Below are 19,163 nucleotides of genomic sequence, written 5' to 3'. Positions count from 1 at the left end.
AATACGTGCCGCATCTCTCTCTTCTCTAGTATTCCCTCTTTCTCAGTAGTTATATCCCAATAGCTATTCCATTCTCAAGTCTTAGGAATGCAGAGTGAAACAAGACAGAGATATTTGACTTTTTTTAAAGTACTCACCAGACCGTCTTAAATAATAAATAAGTAGTCTATTTTCTAAAATTATAAGGGACAATTCAGGAACACTCCCATACCCCCATTCCTTAAACCAAATCTTTGGTTGTTGCAAAGAAAGGAAATTAAATTCCTAGGTTCTAGACTTTTAATAGTGAAATTTAAAAAGCTGGAATAATCTTGCATTTTATGGGTATAACAGTGTATATAATGCCTTGTTTTAGGTGGGAGAAGGAGAGAAATTGGTGAGAGCTCTTTTTGCTGTGGCTCGAGAACTTCAACCTTCTATAATTTTTATAGGTAAGAACATGTTTTCCAACAACTTAGTTGAGCATTTGTAAAATTCCCTTTTCCAAATGTGAGGGATATGATGGGAAAGATTATTCAGAAGTAAAAAGTTTTTTTTAATTTATTTTTTATTGAAGTATAGTTGCAGAAGTAAAAAGTTTTAAAGAAGCACAAAGTTAAAAACTGTCTAATAAATTGAGTAGGACCCATTATATTAATAACCTAAGTGGTAAACTAGAGATCCTTTTATTTCCTCTAGATGAAGTTGATAGCCTTTTGTGTGAAAGAAGAGAAGGAGAACACGATGCTAGTAGACGTCTAAAAACTGAATTTCTAATAGAATTTGATGGTGTAAGTATTGATTATGATATTTTTAATGTGGTAGCATTTTAGGGTATTTTCCTATTGAATGGCCCAAATTAGAAATAAATATCTTTATTATGTTTTTCTTTGTTATTTATCTAAAAGTATTGAAAAAAAAATTTGGCTTATAGGTACAATCTGCTGGAGATGACAGAGTGCTTGTAATGGGTGCAACTAACAGGCCACAAGAGCTTGATGAGGCTGTTCTCAGGTAGGGAGATTTATGTAGAAACGCACACATTTATTACAGATGTATTTACTCACGTGTTCATCTGACGTATTTCTTGTTTCCTTCTCTCTCAATTTTAAGACTAAATTCATTATTTTCCTCTCTATATCCATCTTCTGGTCTCTTGTTACCAACTGAAGATTTTGAGGACAGGACCAGCATGATATCAGGAAAACTATTTTTAACTTTATGGTTTTAGGGAAATTACTTATTTCTTCTGGGTTGGATTAAAGTATCAAAACACCAAAACTGATTTTTACCCTCTTTTACTGGGCTTCATGAGAAGCTGATAAAGCACAGCTCATGGGAGCCATATGCTCTCTTCTCCTGTGTTTGATCAAATGTATTCCCTTTCTACTGGGAGAATAGTTTGGCTCAGCGTAAAATTCTTGGATCTCCCGTTCTTTTCCTGAGGAATTTATAACATTGCCCCATTGTTTCTAGGATTGGATGTTGCAGTGTGAAAGTCTGAAGCCAGCCTGCTTTTATTCACATTTATGGGTTAATCCAGTAGGGTTAGTGTCTAATCTCCTTTCTAATACTACTACTACTACTTTTGTAGCCTTTGTTTCTGTGGTGGTTTTTGTTTTCTTTTTTATTGGTTTCCTGATCTCTGCAAACCCATTTTTCATCTTCTGTTGTCTACTTCTTTGAGCCTTTGTATGTCATTTCCTTGAGCCTTTATATCTCACTGAGCTCTTATTTCATAGGAGCCTTTTTTTTTCATCAAATTATTTTATTTCTTGGAAAGATATTTGGTCACAATTTTAATTTGCTTTAAGGCAAAATCCTCTTGTGCATGTTCTTCATTTTATCTGTTTTATGTTTAATGTATTCTTTCCCCTCTTTTTTTTGGCACTGTTTTTTAAAATCAGTCCTACGCTTTTGTCTCTTTTGCTTATTAATTTTATTTGAATAAGGGGAGTTTTCTTGGAAAACCTAATTTGGAAGGATATTGTAGAAGAGGTAGAAAAGTAAGATAGCAACCATGTATCTTGAGTTGTCCTATGAATACCCTGGACTGGTGGGCAGTCTCCCTGACTCACAACAAAGCCGTACCTGATAAAGAAGTATACGTGTATATAAATAAGCGATTGGGTTGATTTAGTCTTCTTCAACTGAAAAAGATTGGTCATTGCAAAACAGCTTGTCATCTTGCCAGACTGATTGATGTCGTCTTACAAAGATGATGTATCTTTGAGTTTCTTTGTTCAGACTCATCTTCCTTGCCATTCTCTTGCTACTGACTAGGGTCACATGATCTGCAGAGCCAGTCCTCACATGTTTGTTTAAATATGGGGAGGTAGTTTTATTATCCCTCAGAGTGTGCTCTCTGTTTCCTCTGGAAAATTCTGCTCTGACAGCCATGTCTAAAATTTGCAGTGGCAGGTGCTGTCTGTATTCACCTTTGTCAGTGTAATTTTCACTGCCCTAGGCAGCCCTTCTTCATACATTTTAGTTCTGTAAATGTTACGTAGTTTGTTGATGATGGAGTTTACATTTCTGTTTCTGTTGTCCTTGTTGGTTTTAATTGTTTTGTTTCAAGAAGACAGCAGAGATCTGTTTCTTCAACTTCTTATATCAGATATTTTGTTTTAAAGTGTTACTGCTGTTAAAAAAATACAAATACATAAATGGTTAATTTAATTCTGACAATATTGAATTAAGGATTTTTAAACATTAACTAGAATTTTTTTAACTCTTTATTGGAGTATATTTGATTTACAATTTTGTGTTAGTTTCAAGTGTATAGCAAAGTGAATCAGTTATACATATATCCACTCTTTTTTAGATTATTTTCCCATATAGATCATGACAGAGTATTGGGTAGTGTTACCTGTGCTATGCAGTAGGTCCTTATTAGTTATCTATTTTATATATTTAACTAGAATATTTTAAAAGAGTAACTTTTATACTGATAACTACTAAAATGTATTCAAATGCCTTCAGCATTATATTTAAAGCTTTGTTCTTGTTATGTGCTACTTGAACTGAATTATCTGTAAATTCAAAACTGTATTTCTGAGATGGCTTGAATCCTTTTTTTAGGCGTTTCACCAAACGGGTATATGTGTCTTTGCCAAATGAGGAGGTATGTATCTGTGTTTGAATTTTTTTTAAGGCAGAAACAAGAACTACCATCTTGACAGTATTAAGTCTTCCAGTGCATGGTACCGCTGCATTGGAAAAGTTTGGTGGTTTCTTAAAAAGATAAACAGAAAACTTACTGTAAGACCCCAAAACTTCATTCCTAAGAATCTACCCAAGAGAAATGAAAACATATGTCTACACAGACATGTACAAGAATTTTTATAACAGCATTATAAATAATAGCCAAGAACTACAGAGAATCTAAAATAGTCTTCAGGCTTCCCTGGTGGCCTGAATCCACCTGCCAGTGAAGGGGACACAGGTTCGAGCCCTGGTCTGGGAAGATCCCACATGCTGCAGAGCAACTAAGTAGACCCCGTGCTCCGCAACAAGAGAAGCCACCGCAATGGGAAGCCCACACACCACAACGAAGAATAGCCCCTGCTCGCCGCAACTAGAGAAGGCCCACACGCAGCAACGAAGACCCAACACAGCCAAAAATAAATAAATAAATAAATTTTTAAAAATCCTTAAAAAAAAAGTCATCAGTTGGTGAAAGGATATACAAATGTGGTATATCCATTTAATGGAATACTGTTTATCAATAAAAGGAATGAGCTACTTACACATACCATAATATGGATGAACCTCAAAAACATACTAAATAAAGATGCCAGATGCAAAAGATTTCCTATCATATGATTCCATTTTTATGAAATGTCTAGAAAAGGCTCACTTCTGGAAACAAAGTAGATAGTGATTAGGTAAGGCTGTGGGTGGAAGTTGGGATTAACTGCAAACAGGCACAAGTGAACTTTTTGGGGTGATAGAAATGTTCTAAAATTGGATTATGGTGATGGTTGCACAATTCTAAACTTACTAAAAGTCATTGAATTATACACTTCAAAAGGGTGAGATTCCATGTTACATGAATTCATATCTCTATAAAACTTTTTTTTTTTAATTGTGGTGTCTAGCTCAGACCCTTAGCATCCTTGGTAGTAACAGCAGCTACTTTCTTAGTGTTTTATTTGGATTGTTTTTAACTCTTTCAGGAACTCTCAAAAAATTGTTATTTTAACAGATATATGTGTGAGGCTCTAAGAGGTAGAGTGGTTTGTATAAGATCATTCAGTTCCTAAATCCTGGATATTTTATTAAGCCAATTCTTAGGACTGATAATTCTTTAAAATTTCTTTTCAGACACGACTACTTTTATTAAAAAATCTATTATGTAAACAAGGAAGCCCATTGACCCAAAAAGAACTAGCACAACTTGCTAGGTGAGTAATTTGATTTAGTCTATCTTGCAGTTGTTTTTTTTAAGAATTCTTTTTGTTTTCTTTAAAGTAAGCTCATGTATGAAATGAGTAATTTATCAGAAAACTTCTTATTGTTTCATTCTCTACTTCCTTTACCTTCTCTCATCTCATTTTCTTATATATATGGTGTCTAAATTTTAGTTTCTAGATCCTCTAGAAGACATGACCTAAACAGCTAATGATGGTAGTATATATTCTTTTTATAAATTTATTAAAACTTATAAGTGGTATTAAAGTAATTTTTAATAAATTTATTTTATTTATTTTTGGCTGTGTTGGGTCTTCGTTGCTGCATGTGGGCTTTCTCTAGTTTTGGTGAGCGGGGGCTACTCTTCGTTGTGGTGTGTGGGCTTCTCATTGCGGTGGCTTCTCTTGTTGCAGAGCACGGGCTCTAGGCACGCGGGCTTCAGTAGTTGTGGTACACGGGCTCAGTAGTTGTGGCTCATGGGCTCTAGAGCGCAGGCTCAGTAGTTGAGGCTCACAGGCTTAGTTGCCCCGTGGTATGTGGGATCTTCCTGGACCAGCCCTCGAACCTGTGTTCCCTGCATTGGCAGGCAGGTTCTTAACCACTGCGCCACCAGGGAAGCCCTGAAGTAATTTTTAAAATGTAAAACATCTCATATCTGCCTACACCAACACATATTTTCACTTAAACTTATTTTGCTTACACATAATTTTTTTTTCTTTTTTTTTTGGTACGCGGGCCTCTCACTGCTGTGGCCTCTCCCGTTGCGGAGCGCAGGCTCAGCGGCCATGGCTCACGGGCCCAGCCACTCCGGCATGTGGGATCTTCCTGGACCGGGCACGAACCCGTGTCCCCTGCTTTGGCAGGCAGACTCTCAACCACTGCACCACCAGGGAAGCCCCACATAATTTTTTTAAACTTTGACTTCTTCAGCTTTTTTTTATGAGTGGTGTATTAAGTAGAAACTGAATATAGGAGATACACTCATGAATTTTAGTCATTGAAAAAAATCTCATAAAGTAATTTAAAATGTTCAATAAGAATGTGAATAGCTAGTTATGTTGGTAAAAACTCTGAGTTCCCAGATACCTATGAAAAAATAACAAATTCAGTACTTGGAAATACTGAGATCCTTCTTTGAATTCCAATAAAATATTTTGCTAATAATGTTTGTGCAGTTATTTAACATAGTACATGATAAGTAAATGCTTTTTTTCCCTGTTTTATTTCCCTCTTCCTCTTTGCCTCCCTAGTTCTTAGTTCCCTTTGATAGTGTCTTGGCTGCCCAGGATCTCCACTGTGGCATCCCATTCAGGTGTGCCTCCTTTTGCCAATGTCTTCTATCCCAGACCCTTCCTTCACCCTGTCTGTCCTACATTTAAAGAAATCTTCCTTGATTGGCCCTCATTTCATCAAGGCAGTTCTCTTTGTGAAGATAAAGACTCATTAACTTATAGAGAAGTAATTGTGGTTATGTGTCAGTTGGCCAGCAATGGCTTATAGATGTTACCTTTCCAGGGCACAAATTTACAATTTAATGGAGCCTCCTGGAGATATAGTATACTTTAATCTAAAGGAATGGTTCTAATAATGAAAATTCGAGGCATTATAAGGAACCAGTCGGCTGTTTGTTTTTAGCAAGTAGGCCTTCCTCTGCCCTTCAAATCAAATCACATAGCTGTCTGCTTGATAACAAAGGCAAGCTAGGTTTTACTCTCTTACTCTGTGGAGATTTAAATCTGCAAAGGTGAAAATAAGTTGCTCTTTCTTCTTTCCCATTCTCAGAATGACCGATGGATACTCAGGAAGTGATCTAACGGCTTTGGCAAAAGATGCAGCACTGGGTCCTATCCGAGGTAGGAATACAAAAGCTTGAAACATTTACAACTGTTTATTAGACCACTTCAGAAGTTTAAGAAGTCCCTATTGAGAGGTATTTTTTATTAGTAAGAAAGCAGTAAAACTATATCAGTGGAAAACTTGATTAAAACTTGATACAAAGTTTCTAGACTTAGGGTCAACAAACCTTTCTGAAAATAGTTTTAGACTCATGGGCCACATATGCTCTGTTGCATCTTCTTCTTCTCACTCTTCTTCTGACTCCTCCTCCTCCTCCTGCTCATCCTCCTCTTTTTTTTTTTTTTTTTTTTCCAACAACAACAAAAAGCTGTGAAACCATTCTTAGCTCACAGACAATACAAAGACAGTCCGTGGATGAGTGGTGGACCATGAGCCCTGTTCTGGACAGCAGGTTTCGCTTCTTGATAGTAGGTTAGCAGCAGAAAACTCAAGAAAATGAGAACTTTTTAAAGCAAGTGGAAAAGAATAATAAAGGGAAGATTTTCTTATCTATTTTTTGGTTCTTTTCATTTCAGTATTCTAGTATGACTTGAAACTAATGTGTGTAAGGAAACATATAAATAGAAGTTTTAACTTTTATCATTATATGTTATCTTTGAAAAATTGCAGCAAAGTATATCATTCATTGCTCTGTTTTGATTCAAGGTAATTTGTTGACTCTGAAATACCACATCTATCACTTTTAGGTTATGTTAGATTAAACTCACTGTGATAATCACTTTAGACTAGATGTTCTCAGCTACTCTTCCACAGGCAGCATGGGCAGTGGATGGGTGATGCTCTCAGGTATGCACTCAGATTACTGGCTATGGTGGTGAAATTGAACATGGAACATTCAGCTTCTAGAACATATCTCTAACAGTGAAACAGGGTACTGATTAAGAACTTCTGCTTTAGAGAATAATAAATGTAATCTTGAGAATATAGTTTGAAACTCTGGGTAAAGCATTTTAGTCAAGCTTTCTTTCTGCAGGAGGCATGAAATCTTGTTCAGATACTGGACTCAGAATCAGTAGCTAATGTATAAATCGTGTATTTTTTAGAATATTTTAGCTGTTATTCTGAAACAAAGTTGTTGGCTTAAAACAACGAATGCCTTTTATAAAGAACAAGTTGTATTATTTTAAGTTTACTACGAAATTTGTAGAATCTGTTGTTCTTGAGCAATATATAAAGAAATTGAATGCCTTCCTAAGAAGGAATATTATTCTAAGCATTTATAAATTGTATGTGCTCTTAATATTAATGTATGTCTCTTTTAATATAATGATTTATATTGAACATATACTTTTAGATTATTGTACTTCGTTAGTTTAAACTTGGAAGTCTTTTTTTTGTAAGTGACTTTTATATTTTACAGAACTGAAACCAGAACAAGTGAAGAATATGTCTGCCAGTGAGGTATACTATTTTACAATTATCTTTTTTTCGTTCTGGTCCTCTAGATTGTAAAACATATCTTTTGTCTGGATTTTTCTAGTTTATCTGATTAGAAACTAGAAAAAGTTAATTTTGCTTCATTTCAAAATATGGAGGACTGTCCAACTAGTCTCTTATGGTGTCCTTTGGTAATACACAATAAATATAACATAATCATTAAGTCATTTTCTGTCAAATCATATTACATAAATACTAAACAGAACAAAATTATAGGCAACTTGAGGATTTTATACATTATGAATATAGCTTGTAACAGGTTAATCCCTTGATGTTCTATTTTGTCAGTTTTTCAGTAATGTTTATATCTTCCTTATAAAAGCAATACAGTTTCCATTGTAATGTAATTCATTACGTTTAAAAAATATGGGAGGTCCCCTTATGAGATGCTGAAGCATTTCTTCTGAAAAAAATTGCCAGCAAAATATAGAATTGGATATGTAGAATGATCATAACTATGTAACCAGCCAGTTTAAATCAGATTTGAATTATGTAACTTATCTCTCAGAGCTCAGATAGCACCGAAACATTACTAACCAAAGAGACTTCATTCTTGGAACAGAAGAGAGAATAGAACTCCAGTGGAGTCCAAATGTGAACTGAAAACAAAACAAACAAAAAAAAACAATAAAAAACCCCAGAGGCATGGGCTAGAGGCTGGTGGCTGGCTAGGGGATCTGCACATTACATTGCAGAGAGTCCTGTCCAAGTGAACTCTTAACATAGAGAATAAATGTACTTGAGTATGAGTACATTTTGGCAGTCTTTTTTCTTCAGGCTTCCAAGTAAATTTGAGGTTGTCTTCAGGCATCTTGTGCATGGTGCTTAACCAGCTACATTACTAAGAAAGCCTTCAGACTTCTTGCGACCACCTTTTTCCATTTCAGCAGTCTAGTTTACCTGGAGTGTGTTTGACATGAATGAAGCTTAGGAACAGAGAATTCCACATGTCATATACTTTGGTGTTTAGCTACTATTACCTTAAAAATTCATGTTTAAAGTATAAGTTTCAGGTCCCTTTTATCTGATTTCATAATTTTGATTCCACATTTTTCTAATTTTTAAAAATGTATTAGTACTGTCTTAAGGCTATAATTTATTTACAGTATCCCATCAATATATGATTTTTTAAAATGTTCTTATACTTATAGCATAACCTAATAGTACTTTTCTACCCAGAAAGTAAGCATTGTGCATGAATTATTTCTTTTCCACACACCATTCTCCCTACCTTGGACTCAGGACAGGTAAACTTGATATTTCATATATGTACTCTGGCCCCCTAAAGTTGAGGAAAGGCCCATTGTGTGACATTTTAGGCCTCTGTCTTTGTCCCTTGGACAGACCATATACTAAAATTAAAACTACTGAATGAATTACAAAAAATAACATTTTTTGGTACCTTTTGTGACCATTCCACTAATTATGTGTAGTCAGGTTACAGTGTTATAGTTTTTGGTTCTACTTTATGCTTTCATTCAGTTTAAGTTTATTTTTAACCTAATGATTTTAGTATTAATAATTTGATAATAGCTTTTAGTCATTAGTCCTGGGTTATGAGTTAATATTTTTAAAGAACTTAGAAAAGTCTGGCAATAGTGAATACTGCATAGGTATCCATTAAATAATTTTAAAATACATAAATACTAAATAATGGCAATTTATTATAGAGATCAAGGAAATCCATTCTATTTTCTTATTTATGAGATGACAGAAAAACACAAGTAGTTTGGTTTTAAAATTGTATACTAGAATTTTTTTCAGCCATTCTTCGGTACAATTTTAATAATTGTGTTATCAGGTGCTGGTCTATATGCAGAAATTTAGATGAGATATACCTAATTTGCCTTTTATAGTTTATGAGAATAGAAACTCAAATAATTGTGTTGGAATTCTGTGTTTTTAAAAGGTAGTGCTGAAAATCATTGGTTATAAATTCAGAGTATAATGTACTTTGTTTATAAAGCACACAGTTTGTATCCAGTTCAACTTTATTAGTTCTTTTATTATTTTATTTTGATAAGACTTCTTTGCTATTTATTTTTCCCTCTTTACTGAACTAGCTACCGGTTGATTTTTCCTGTTAATATACATTAGTCTCTTGGTAACTTTAAAATATCATATTTTCTATATAACTTTTAAAGGTTACTTTCCATTTACAGTTATTACAAAATATTGGCTATATACCCCATGTTGTACAATACATCCTTGAGCCTATCTTACACCCGATAGTTTGTACCTCCCACTCCCCCATGCCTACATTGCCCCTCTCGCCCTCTCCCTGCTGGTAACCACTAGTTTGTTCTCTATATCTGAGTCTGCTTCTTTTTTGTTATATTAACTAGTTTGTTGTATTTTTTGAATTCCACATGTAAGTGATATCATACAGTATTTGTCTTTCTCTGTCTCATTTAGTTCACTTAGCATGATATCCTCCAAGTCCATACATGTTGCTGCAAATGGCAAAATTTTGTACTTTTTTATGGCTGAGTAGTATTCCATTGTGTGTATAATATATGTGTGCATATATATATATTATACACACACACACACACGCACACACACCATATCTTTATCCATTCATCTGTTGATGGACACTTAGGTTGCTTCTATATCTTGGCAATTGTAAATAAGGCTGCTATGAACATTGGGGTGCATGTATCTTATCAAATTAGTGTTTTTGTTTTTTTCAGATATATACCCAGGTGTGGAATTGCTGGGTCATATGGTAGTTCTAGTTTTAGTTTTCTGAGAAACCTCCATACTGTTTTCCACAGTGAAATACACACACACACACACACACACACACACACACACACACACACACACACACACACACACACACACACACACACACCCGAACTATGAACATAAATTAGAATTTCATCAAAAGCTTTTGAAACCTTAATCTTAATAACAGATATTCAGGAGTATCATAGATTCAATTACATTCATCATTCTTCTAAATTTTGGGCTTTAGGAAGAGCCAGTGTGTGTTTTACAGTTAAATAAGGAGCAAATAGGGGTCATGCAGCGATTATGGTAACAATATATCCTTTTCCATTTTGACAAATTTTTCAGATTAGGCTACAAGTTACAAATGTAGTTGATTTTCTTTATCTATGCTATGTTGATATTAGAGAGGATGTGAAGTAGTTAGATTGGGTTTTATAAGAGTAATAAAAAGAATAATATAGATAAATATCAGTTGTTGAAGTTTTATCTCCAGTTCTTCTTTAACTTCTCATTTGGGAGCAAAATATACATGTGATAATACATAAGTGATAATTTTTAATACCGGTCATCTTGTGCCAAACTCCATTTTGCCTTTTGAAAATCCTTAGGTAAAAATTAGGTATTTATTAACTCAGTATTGTTTTATTTTACTTTCTTGAAGCCAATTAAAAATCTCAGAATATAAGACCAAATTGACATAAAAATGTATTATAAGCAATACTAATATTAGAAAATTTCAGACATAAGCCTCCTCCAAGAGCTCTTTAACTGCTCTTGTAGTTAAAGAGCAATATTTCCTTCAAAGTCCTGTGTACATCTTGTAAACTCCTCTTTCCTTTCTGATAAACCTGGCATGAATTTAGCTAGAGTGTGTTTGTGGTGAGTGAGACTTGAGAGTGCAAAATTCCGTGGAACTATACGCAGAAAAAAAACTGGAAGGAGATAAGCCAATAGTTGTTGTATATCTGAACGGTGGAATTGTGAGTGATTCTTTTTTCTGATTGTCTGTATTTTGTCAAATTTTCTGTAATGAGTATGTTTTGTTTTTATAATGGAAAAATATTGCGATTTAAAATGTTAATACCTAGGAGCTAAAACGTGAAATGAAAGTATATTGGTATAGCATTTTGGTAGGATTTCTTATATAGCAAACTTGCCTAATAAAGAATAATATATAAAATAAGATGATTGGCATGATTTTCTAAGAATACATCTCTATATATTTTAACATTAATAAACAGCATCATTACTTTTATCCATCATTGGGTTAACTATTGCATATGTGTTCATCTATCGTCATGTGTGTTTTTTTTAATCTAGATGAGAAATATTCGATTATCTGACTTCACCGAATCCTTAAAAAAGATAAAACGCAGCGTGAGTCCTCAAACCTTAGAAGCATACATACGTTGGAACAAGGATTTTGGAGATACTACTGTTTAAACCTGCAGAACGTTTTACTTTCCAAGAGAGAAACCTACCATCTTCTATGAATAGTTATCTGCTACAGAAACTCAGCCTAAGTTTACAGGACTTTTCAGAGTCTTACAATTATTTGTGCACCCCAGAAGATGAACCGTAAAATAAATTTAAATAAAGTATACAATGCAAATGGAATATTTTGTTTAAGGCCTTCTTGCCTTGATGGTCACAGATATCCCGATGGGCACTGTAAGTTAGAGCAGAACAAAAACTGATTCTGGTCTTCTTTACCAATATAATCATAATGTAAATAATAATTTGTATATTATGTTGCAGATGAAAGTATTCCAGAGACAGTGAATGGTAGAAGACACAAGAGCCTTTGGTTGTTTGTCTTCTGACATCTTTTCTTAAAATAGTAATTTTTTCTATTTTCCTTTCCTACTGTTGTCTTTACTACACTATGGGTGATTGGAATGCCAAACACTCTGTTTCTTTTTTTTTTTCTTTTTACAAATTGTGTGCCAAATGAAACTTTTTCCTATGTAACAGTAGTAGGAAAAAAGTATTTTGAAGGTTTTTTTCTTCTTCATAAATCTACAGACATTAAACAATGTATCCTTTTCACTTTTTATTTTTCTATTACCTTTCTACCAAACAATTTAGAAAGTAATATGATAGCAACAAAACAAATCTAGTGAAATGGAGAAGGAGAAATTTTGACGTTTTCAGACACTCTGTCATACAACATGTAGATCAGTCCTCCTGTGACCTGATGTATTTTTTTTTCTAATATATTTGTCAGAAATCTATTGTAGACTGTTAACTTATTCCTAATGGAATTTATTTTCTGTTAGAATTCTAATATTTAAGAAAGCCAATTTTAACTGCTGTAAAAGTGGTTTCTGTGCAAGAGAAGGGAAGTACTAGGAGCTAAGACATTTCTAATTTATTGCTTATTACTTTCTTACTGTTTATAGGATAATTACAAGCCAGTGGATTTACCATGTTTTATTCTTAATAATTATTAATCCCTCCAGTGAAACTTAAAAAAAAATTACTGAATTTTTATACATTGCATACATTTTATAGGTTTCTTGTGCTCACTTTGTTAACTAAAAAGTTTTAGTCTGTTAAGCTGCCTTTTGTTCCCCAAAAATGTACAGTAATTCTGTTTCTTGTTTGTATAAGTATGCCTGGGTTTTTATTATAAAAACCTCATTGTAGGAAGTAGAGACTCATATCATGGCCTTTTAAATATTGTAATAAAGGCAAATAGATATTTGCCCTTAGTTTACTGGTTAAAAGTTTGTTTATAGAAATTTTCTTTGGTGCTTTTATGTAAAATGTCATGGGTGGAAATAATAATTTTATAGTAGTAACAAATATTTTTCATTTAGGAAAAATACCTTTGGTTTAGAGAGAATATATTAAAGTTAAAAACTTGCCCCCACTAGATAAGAATTTTATAATGAAGACATACATTCTTCTTCACTTTACTCTTTCTCATCTTAAAGATTTATCTAAATATAGAAGATGATTTCTTAAGATCATGTGCTATCTGTAACCATAACTTAAATCATGTTTCTTCTAACCATAGAACTCCCTGGATAATAAAAATGAGGGTTGAGATAAATAGAAAAAAAATTTTTTAAGCCAGAACCATACATATTTTTAGGTCATGAGTAGTATCTTTCTAAGGTCTCAAACACTAAACCATCCAATATAAAATATTGATAATGACAGATGATGAAATATACACGATGACAAGAATTAGGAACATCCCAAATTAAAACATTTTCAATAAAGCTCATAAAATTTCATTTTTTCTTTTCATTTAGAAAAAGATTAACATTATTGATACTTGGATAACTGGTCAATCGTATTAAAAGTCTGTGTGCTTTAAACTCAACTTTTAAAATATAAACTCCTTTAAAATTATCATAAAATTATCTGCAATAATTGAATGTAGCTCACTTTTTATTGGGAAAGGTTTTAGGTAACAAAGACTTCAAATGTTATATAAAAGTCAAATTAATATTGTTATAAACATTGATTCAGAATTATATTACTGTATGAATATCCATCCGTGTATGGAAGTTACTTTAATTTCCTGATGAGGTCTAAAATTGAGCTTAGTGCTACAGAACTATTTTCTTTGACTTAACTATGACCAAGTTTTATTTTAAGCTGTGTTTCTCTCATGGAAGGGCCATAAACATAGAATAATTATATAGTAGGATGTGTAAGGGATTGGTTTGGTCTTTTTCAATAAAGATAGAAGTTGCTGAGGTTTCCCGAATTAGTATTAGGCTTAGATTGTGACCTTGTAGATTTTGCACTGAGCTCTGTGTCATGTTATTTCGTAAAAGGTAATGTTTAAACATTAAACGTTAGTGTGTTGTTCATGTAAATATGGCAGAGTTTCGTAAACTAAATTAAAACTTACTGATGTACTGGACTTTGAGCCAAGGGAAAGAATCAATACTGTCTTTCCAGATATCTTAAGGGTAAAAGCTTATTCTAAGACAGTCTGCCAATTGAGGTTATTAGATTTCCGACTTGCATATATACTTTGTGCTTGGGAAGAATTGGAGGAAAATCAGATACTAGAATTCTAATTTAATTAAATATACAGCAGTCTTTGTGTATAGTGTAAAATTCATTATATTTTGTACAAAAACTAATTCTTTTGGTAGAATGAACCATTTACAGTTTGTTTTTGGACTCTGAGTCAGAGGGTTTTTCCTTTAAATGCCTGTCTCAGTTTTACTCTGGTCTTTTGTACCTTTCTTCAGAAGAAATGAATTAAAAGGTTCAGCTGCATAAGTGGGTTTTTATCCTAATGGATTGGAAATAAATTATAAACTTTATTTTGCTTTTAATTTTTTTATTTGAAATTTTTCGAGATTTCAGAGGTTGCAGTCTGGTATTGAACGAATAGCTTTTATTGGACTGACTCTCTTGCCAATAAAAATGTAAAGTCTGAACAAAGTATAAAAAACTGTGATTAGAAGACTCTAGAAAGCAATCAAAAACAGGCAAAAACAGCACAAAATCATATACTAGAAGAGATCCACATTAACTAGCTTTTTACCATGAGGGCAATTTCCAGCTTGTGCAGTGTGCTTGGAAATAGAATTCAAGCAGAATGTGACAGTCTTGCTGGGCTGAGGAGTCATTTGGGGCTTCTAGGACAGCTTGAAATTAGGAGGGAAATTTTGAAAAGGAGAGAGCTTCAGAGATCTAATCCCCCAAATCTGCTTGCAAATTCTTTTCAAATGCTTGGTGGATTCCAAAATTGTACCTGTGCGGTGTGATATTCAAAGGAACCCAGCAGAAAGCAATACTTGAAGTCCAAGGAACTGAGTAGTGGTAACAACGGCTGGACGAATACAGAGCGAATAAGAGGGGTTTAGTAAACACTTCTGGTTTCCCATTGAAACCCAAAACGGGCCGTGGCTTAGGAGGAAGGACAACATCCCAAAACTAAGGGATGTACTTTAGGACTCTGGGCAAAATGGGAAGAAACTCACTGAAACAAAGCTTAAAATCAGGCTTTCACAGCATCAAGGTTATACATTAGTAAGTTAACAGCTAGCCAGAATAAAACATTGTTTGGAAGAAAACAAAATCCAGAGTCTTTACAACATGTCATTCACAAAGTCCAGTACAAAATAAACCTTAAGCATACAAAGAAAAATATGATCCGTAATCAACAGAAAATATATAGAAGCAGATACACAGATGACCCTATGTTGGAGTTAACAAAATTATTTTTTAACAGCTTTAAAATACATTTAAAAATGTACAGGGGAAAAAATGGTGGATCAATAGATTGGGATTCTTGGCAGAGAAATAGAAACTGAAAACCAAATGGAAAGTCTAGTGATTAAAAATTAGAATCTGAAATGAAACATATAGTGTCTAAATTTAAATGTTCACTGGATGGGCTTAACAGTAAACTGCACAAGCAGAGGAAAGAAAAGTGGAAGACAGCCAGTACAATTATCAAACTGAAGCACAGAGAAAAAAAGAAACAGCAGAGATTTGAGACCTGTGGGACAGTATCAGTCTAATGTAAGGTACTTTTGAGGTCCAGAGGAGAGGAAAGGAAAAGAATGGGGCAAGAGAAATATTTGAAGCAGTAATGCCTGAAATTTTCTCAAAATTGTTGGAAAACATCAACTTACAGGTCCAAGAAGTTCAGTGAATTCCAAGCAGAATAAATGCAACAAAGATCACATCTGGGTGCATAGTATTGCAAAACACACACACATGCACAAAACCAAACCAAATCAAAAAAATCTCAAAAGCAGCCAGAGAGGGGAAATGACATTACACTTGAATAAACAGTAAAAGTGGTGGCTAACTTCATCAGAAACAATGGAATCCAGGAAATGATGGAATGACATTCTTAAAGTGCAAAAATCATACACTACTATATAAAAAACAGATAAGTCCCTACTGTGTAGCACAGGGAACTATATTCAATATCTTGTAATAACTTAAAATGGAAAAGAATCTAGAAACTTTTATATATATATATATATATATATATATATATATGAGAATCACTTTGCTGTATACCTGAAACTAATACAACATTGGAAATCAACTGTATATCAATTAAAAAAAATAAAGTGCAAAAATTAACAAAAGTTAACCTAAAATTCTGCGTCTACTTAGAATGTTCAAAATAGTAAGACAAAATAAAAGCTATTCCAGGTGTACAAAACCTAAGAGAATTTGTTGTTAGCAGACTGACATTATAGGAAATGCTTTAAGAAATTCTTTAGGCTGACAGAAAGTAATCCTCCATGGGAATCTGTATCGCCAGGAAGGAATTAAGAACTTTGCAAATGATATATATGTCAGTAAATATAAAAGATAATGTTTTCTTAATTTCTCTGAATATCTATTTGTTGTTTTAAAAAAATTTACAGTGTGGTATTTATAATGTATGTAGAAGTAGATGATAAAGATAGCACAAAGGGTAGGAGAGGGCAGTGAATGGAATTATGTTGAAATAAGGTTATTATATTGTACATAAAGTTGTATAGTATTATTGTAAGGTAGATTAATGAGGATGCATATTATAATCTCACCCAGCAAAGGGAACAAGAGTATGGGGCAAAGTCCACAGGAAACCAAGCACCAGCTTCCAAGAGTCCTCTCCCAGTGGAATTACACAGGATGCACTTAATTACTCCAGCATCAAGTTATGACAACATGGGTGAAGATGTTAGGCCTAACTGTGTTAGGCACAGTGAACCACTCTCAGGGGATGGTGGAAACCCTCCCCCAAATCCAAGTTCCCAGATGCCAACCAAACTTGGAATCTGGCCTTTCAAAAGATAGCAATCTCAGCCCAGCTATGCTAGCTTCTTTTCCGCACAGTTGTTCAGGGCAGGTTTTGCAGTGGGAAGGAGGGAAACATGGTGGCCCAAAGTGGGGTGTCATAGACCAAGTGGGGTGAGGAGGGTGTCTACAATAATGGGCAGCTTAGTATGGGGTATTGGGGACAGAGTAAGGAAGTTATTCATATGCGTTGGGGCAACCTAGAATGAGGAATAAGTTCTCAAGAATAGAGAGGTGTGTATTGGGGAAAGGTGTCAGCAAAGATGACAAACTGCTTACATGCAGGAGACTTAATCAGACAAGTCAATATATTAACCATAGTGGAGCCATGCTTCTGTCAGAGAATGGAGTTATGAATACAAAAAAAATGAAACCTGTGGGGTTGGGCTGGAATTGGATTTAAGAGTATGAATTCATGATTTAATATATATAAAAACAGATGAAGAAATGTAGATGTAAATATATTTGTGTACACATATTCCCCAGTTCTTTGCACTGAGAAGGCCTTGGAGTAGTTAACACCCCAAAAGCAATGAGCACACATACCACTCCTGTCTTCTAAATTCTCTACTGTCTTAGTCTGTTCAAGCTGCCACATCTTTAGGTGTTTTTTAAAAGCAGCATCCCCCTTCTTGGTATCAAAATCTTAGTCTGCTTGAGCTGCCATAACAAAAATATCATAGACTGCAAGACTTAAATGACAGATATTTATTTTCACAGTTCTGGAGGGTAGGAAATCCAAGATCAAGGTGCCGACCAATTTTGTTTCTGGTGAGAGCTCTCACTGGCTTGTAAATGGCTGTGTCCTCAGTGACAGAGAGAGAGCAGGCTCTCTGGTGTCTCTTCTTATGAGGACACTAATCCTATCTTGAGGGTCCCACCCTCATGACCTCATCTAATCTTAATTATCTCCCAAGGACCCCATGTTCAAATACCATCATGTTGTGGTGGTAGGGTTTCAATATACAAATTTTAAGGGGACACAAACATTTGGTGCATAATATCCACTAAAGGAACCTGGGCTCCTTGGTGAAATGGCCAACTCCAGGTTTAGGGCAGAGAAAATACAGGATAACCCAGAATATCTTGCGCCAGAAAAGAAGAAAGTGCTTAAAGAAGGATGAGGATGAATTATTGATTAGAGGGGCTCCCACTGGACAATTTTGAGCATCTAAAGTAATTATAGTAATGGATTATAACCCATGATGTAAAATAAGAAACCATGAGCCAATGTGAACATATACATAAACACAAGAATAAATTGAAAGCGTGATTAAGTATGAATACATTCACATAGTTTCAAAGTACAGTTTTTACAGTGGAAAAACTTGACAGATACCACCTTAATCTAGTGATGAAAGTTATTACTGGGCCAAATTTCACATAATAGGGTCAATGAGAAAAATGCAGTACTACCGTGATATTCCTGTCAAAGATTCACAACCTGAATCTATTCCAGGAGCATTCTACAAAATAACTGGAATCTTCAAAGTAACTGGCAAATTCGTGAAAGTCAAGTGAAAAACTGAAGAACTGTTCCAGACTGAAGGAGACAAAATAGAATGACAACTAAATGCAACTTGTGATTTAGAACTGGTTCCTTCTGCTATAAAATACCTTATTGGAACAACTGACAAAACTTGAACGGAGTCTAAGGGTTAGATGACAGTAATGTGTCATTGTTAATTTTCTGATTTTGATGGCTGTTACTGTGGTTACATAGAAGTACGTCCCTGTTTGCAGGGAATACACACTAACATGTTTGGGGGTGATGGGGCAGCAGGTCCACAACTTAACATTTCAAGGAAAACAAAGTTATTTGCACTGTAGTTAAAACTTTTCTGCAACTTCCTCATTGTTTCAAAATCTTTTCAAATAATGTTTGGAGAGGAATTCCCTGGTGGTTCAGTGGTTAGAACTCTGCGCTCTCACTGCCAAGGGCCTGGGTTCAATCCTTA

General features: G+C 34.2%; 1 protein-coding gene across 4 annotated transcripts in view; it reads left to right on the top strand.

Annotated features, from left to right (window-relative positions):
* SPAST (spastin) overlaps positions 1 to 14,717 on the top strand; it is a 62,553-nt gene extending 47,836 nt beyond the window's left edge. For all 4 annotated transcript variants that reach the window (XM_060309090.1, XM_030857997.2, XM_060309089.1 and 1 more), the window contains 8 exons: positions 356 to 431; positions 679 to 770; positions 914 to 993; positions 3,061 to 3,103; positions 4,306 to 4,385; positions 6,175 to 6,245; positions 7,610 to 7,650; positions 11,743 to 14,717. In XM_060309090.1, the coding sequence (XP_060165073.1) occupies positions 356 to 431; positions 679 to 770; positions 914 to 993; positions 3,061 to 3,103; positions 4,306 to 4,385; positions 6,175 to 6,245; positions 7,610 to 7,650; positions 11,743 to 11,865 (606 nt within the window). In that variant the 3' untranslated portion in view covers positions 11,866 to 14,717. The remainder of the gene's footprint in view (positions 1 to 355; positions 432 to 678; positions 771 to 913; positions 994 to 3,060; positions 3,104 to 4,305; positions 4,386 to 6,174; positions 6,246 to 7,609; positions 7,651 to 11,742) is intronic.
* Positions 14,718 to 19,163: the final 4,446 nt, after the last annotated feature.

This window comes from Globicephala melas, chromosome 12, assembly GCF_963455315.2.
Source record: "Globicephala melas chromosome 12, mGloMel1.2, whole genome shotgun sequence".
Lineage (NCBI taxonomy): Eukaryota > Metazoa > Chordata > Mammalia > Artiodactyla > Delphinidae > Globicephala > Globicephala melas.
Note: the sequence above shows the minus strand (reverse complement) of the source record. Positions and strands in the feature narration are given on the sequence as shown.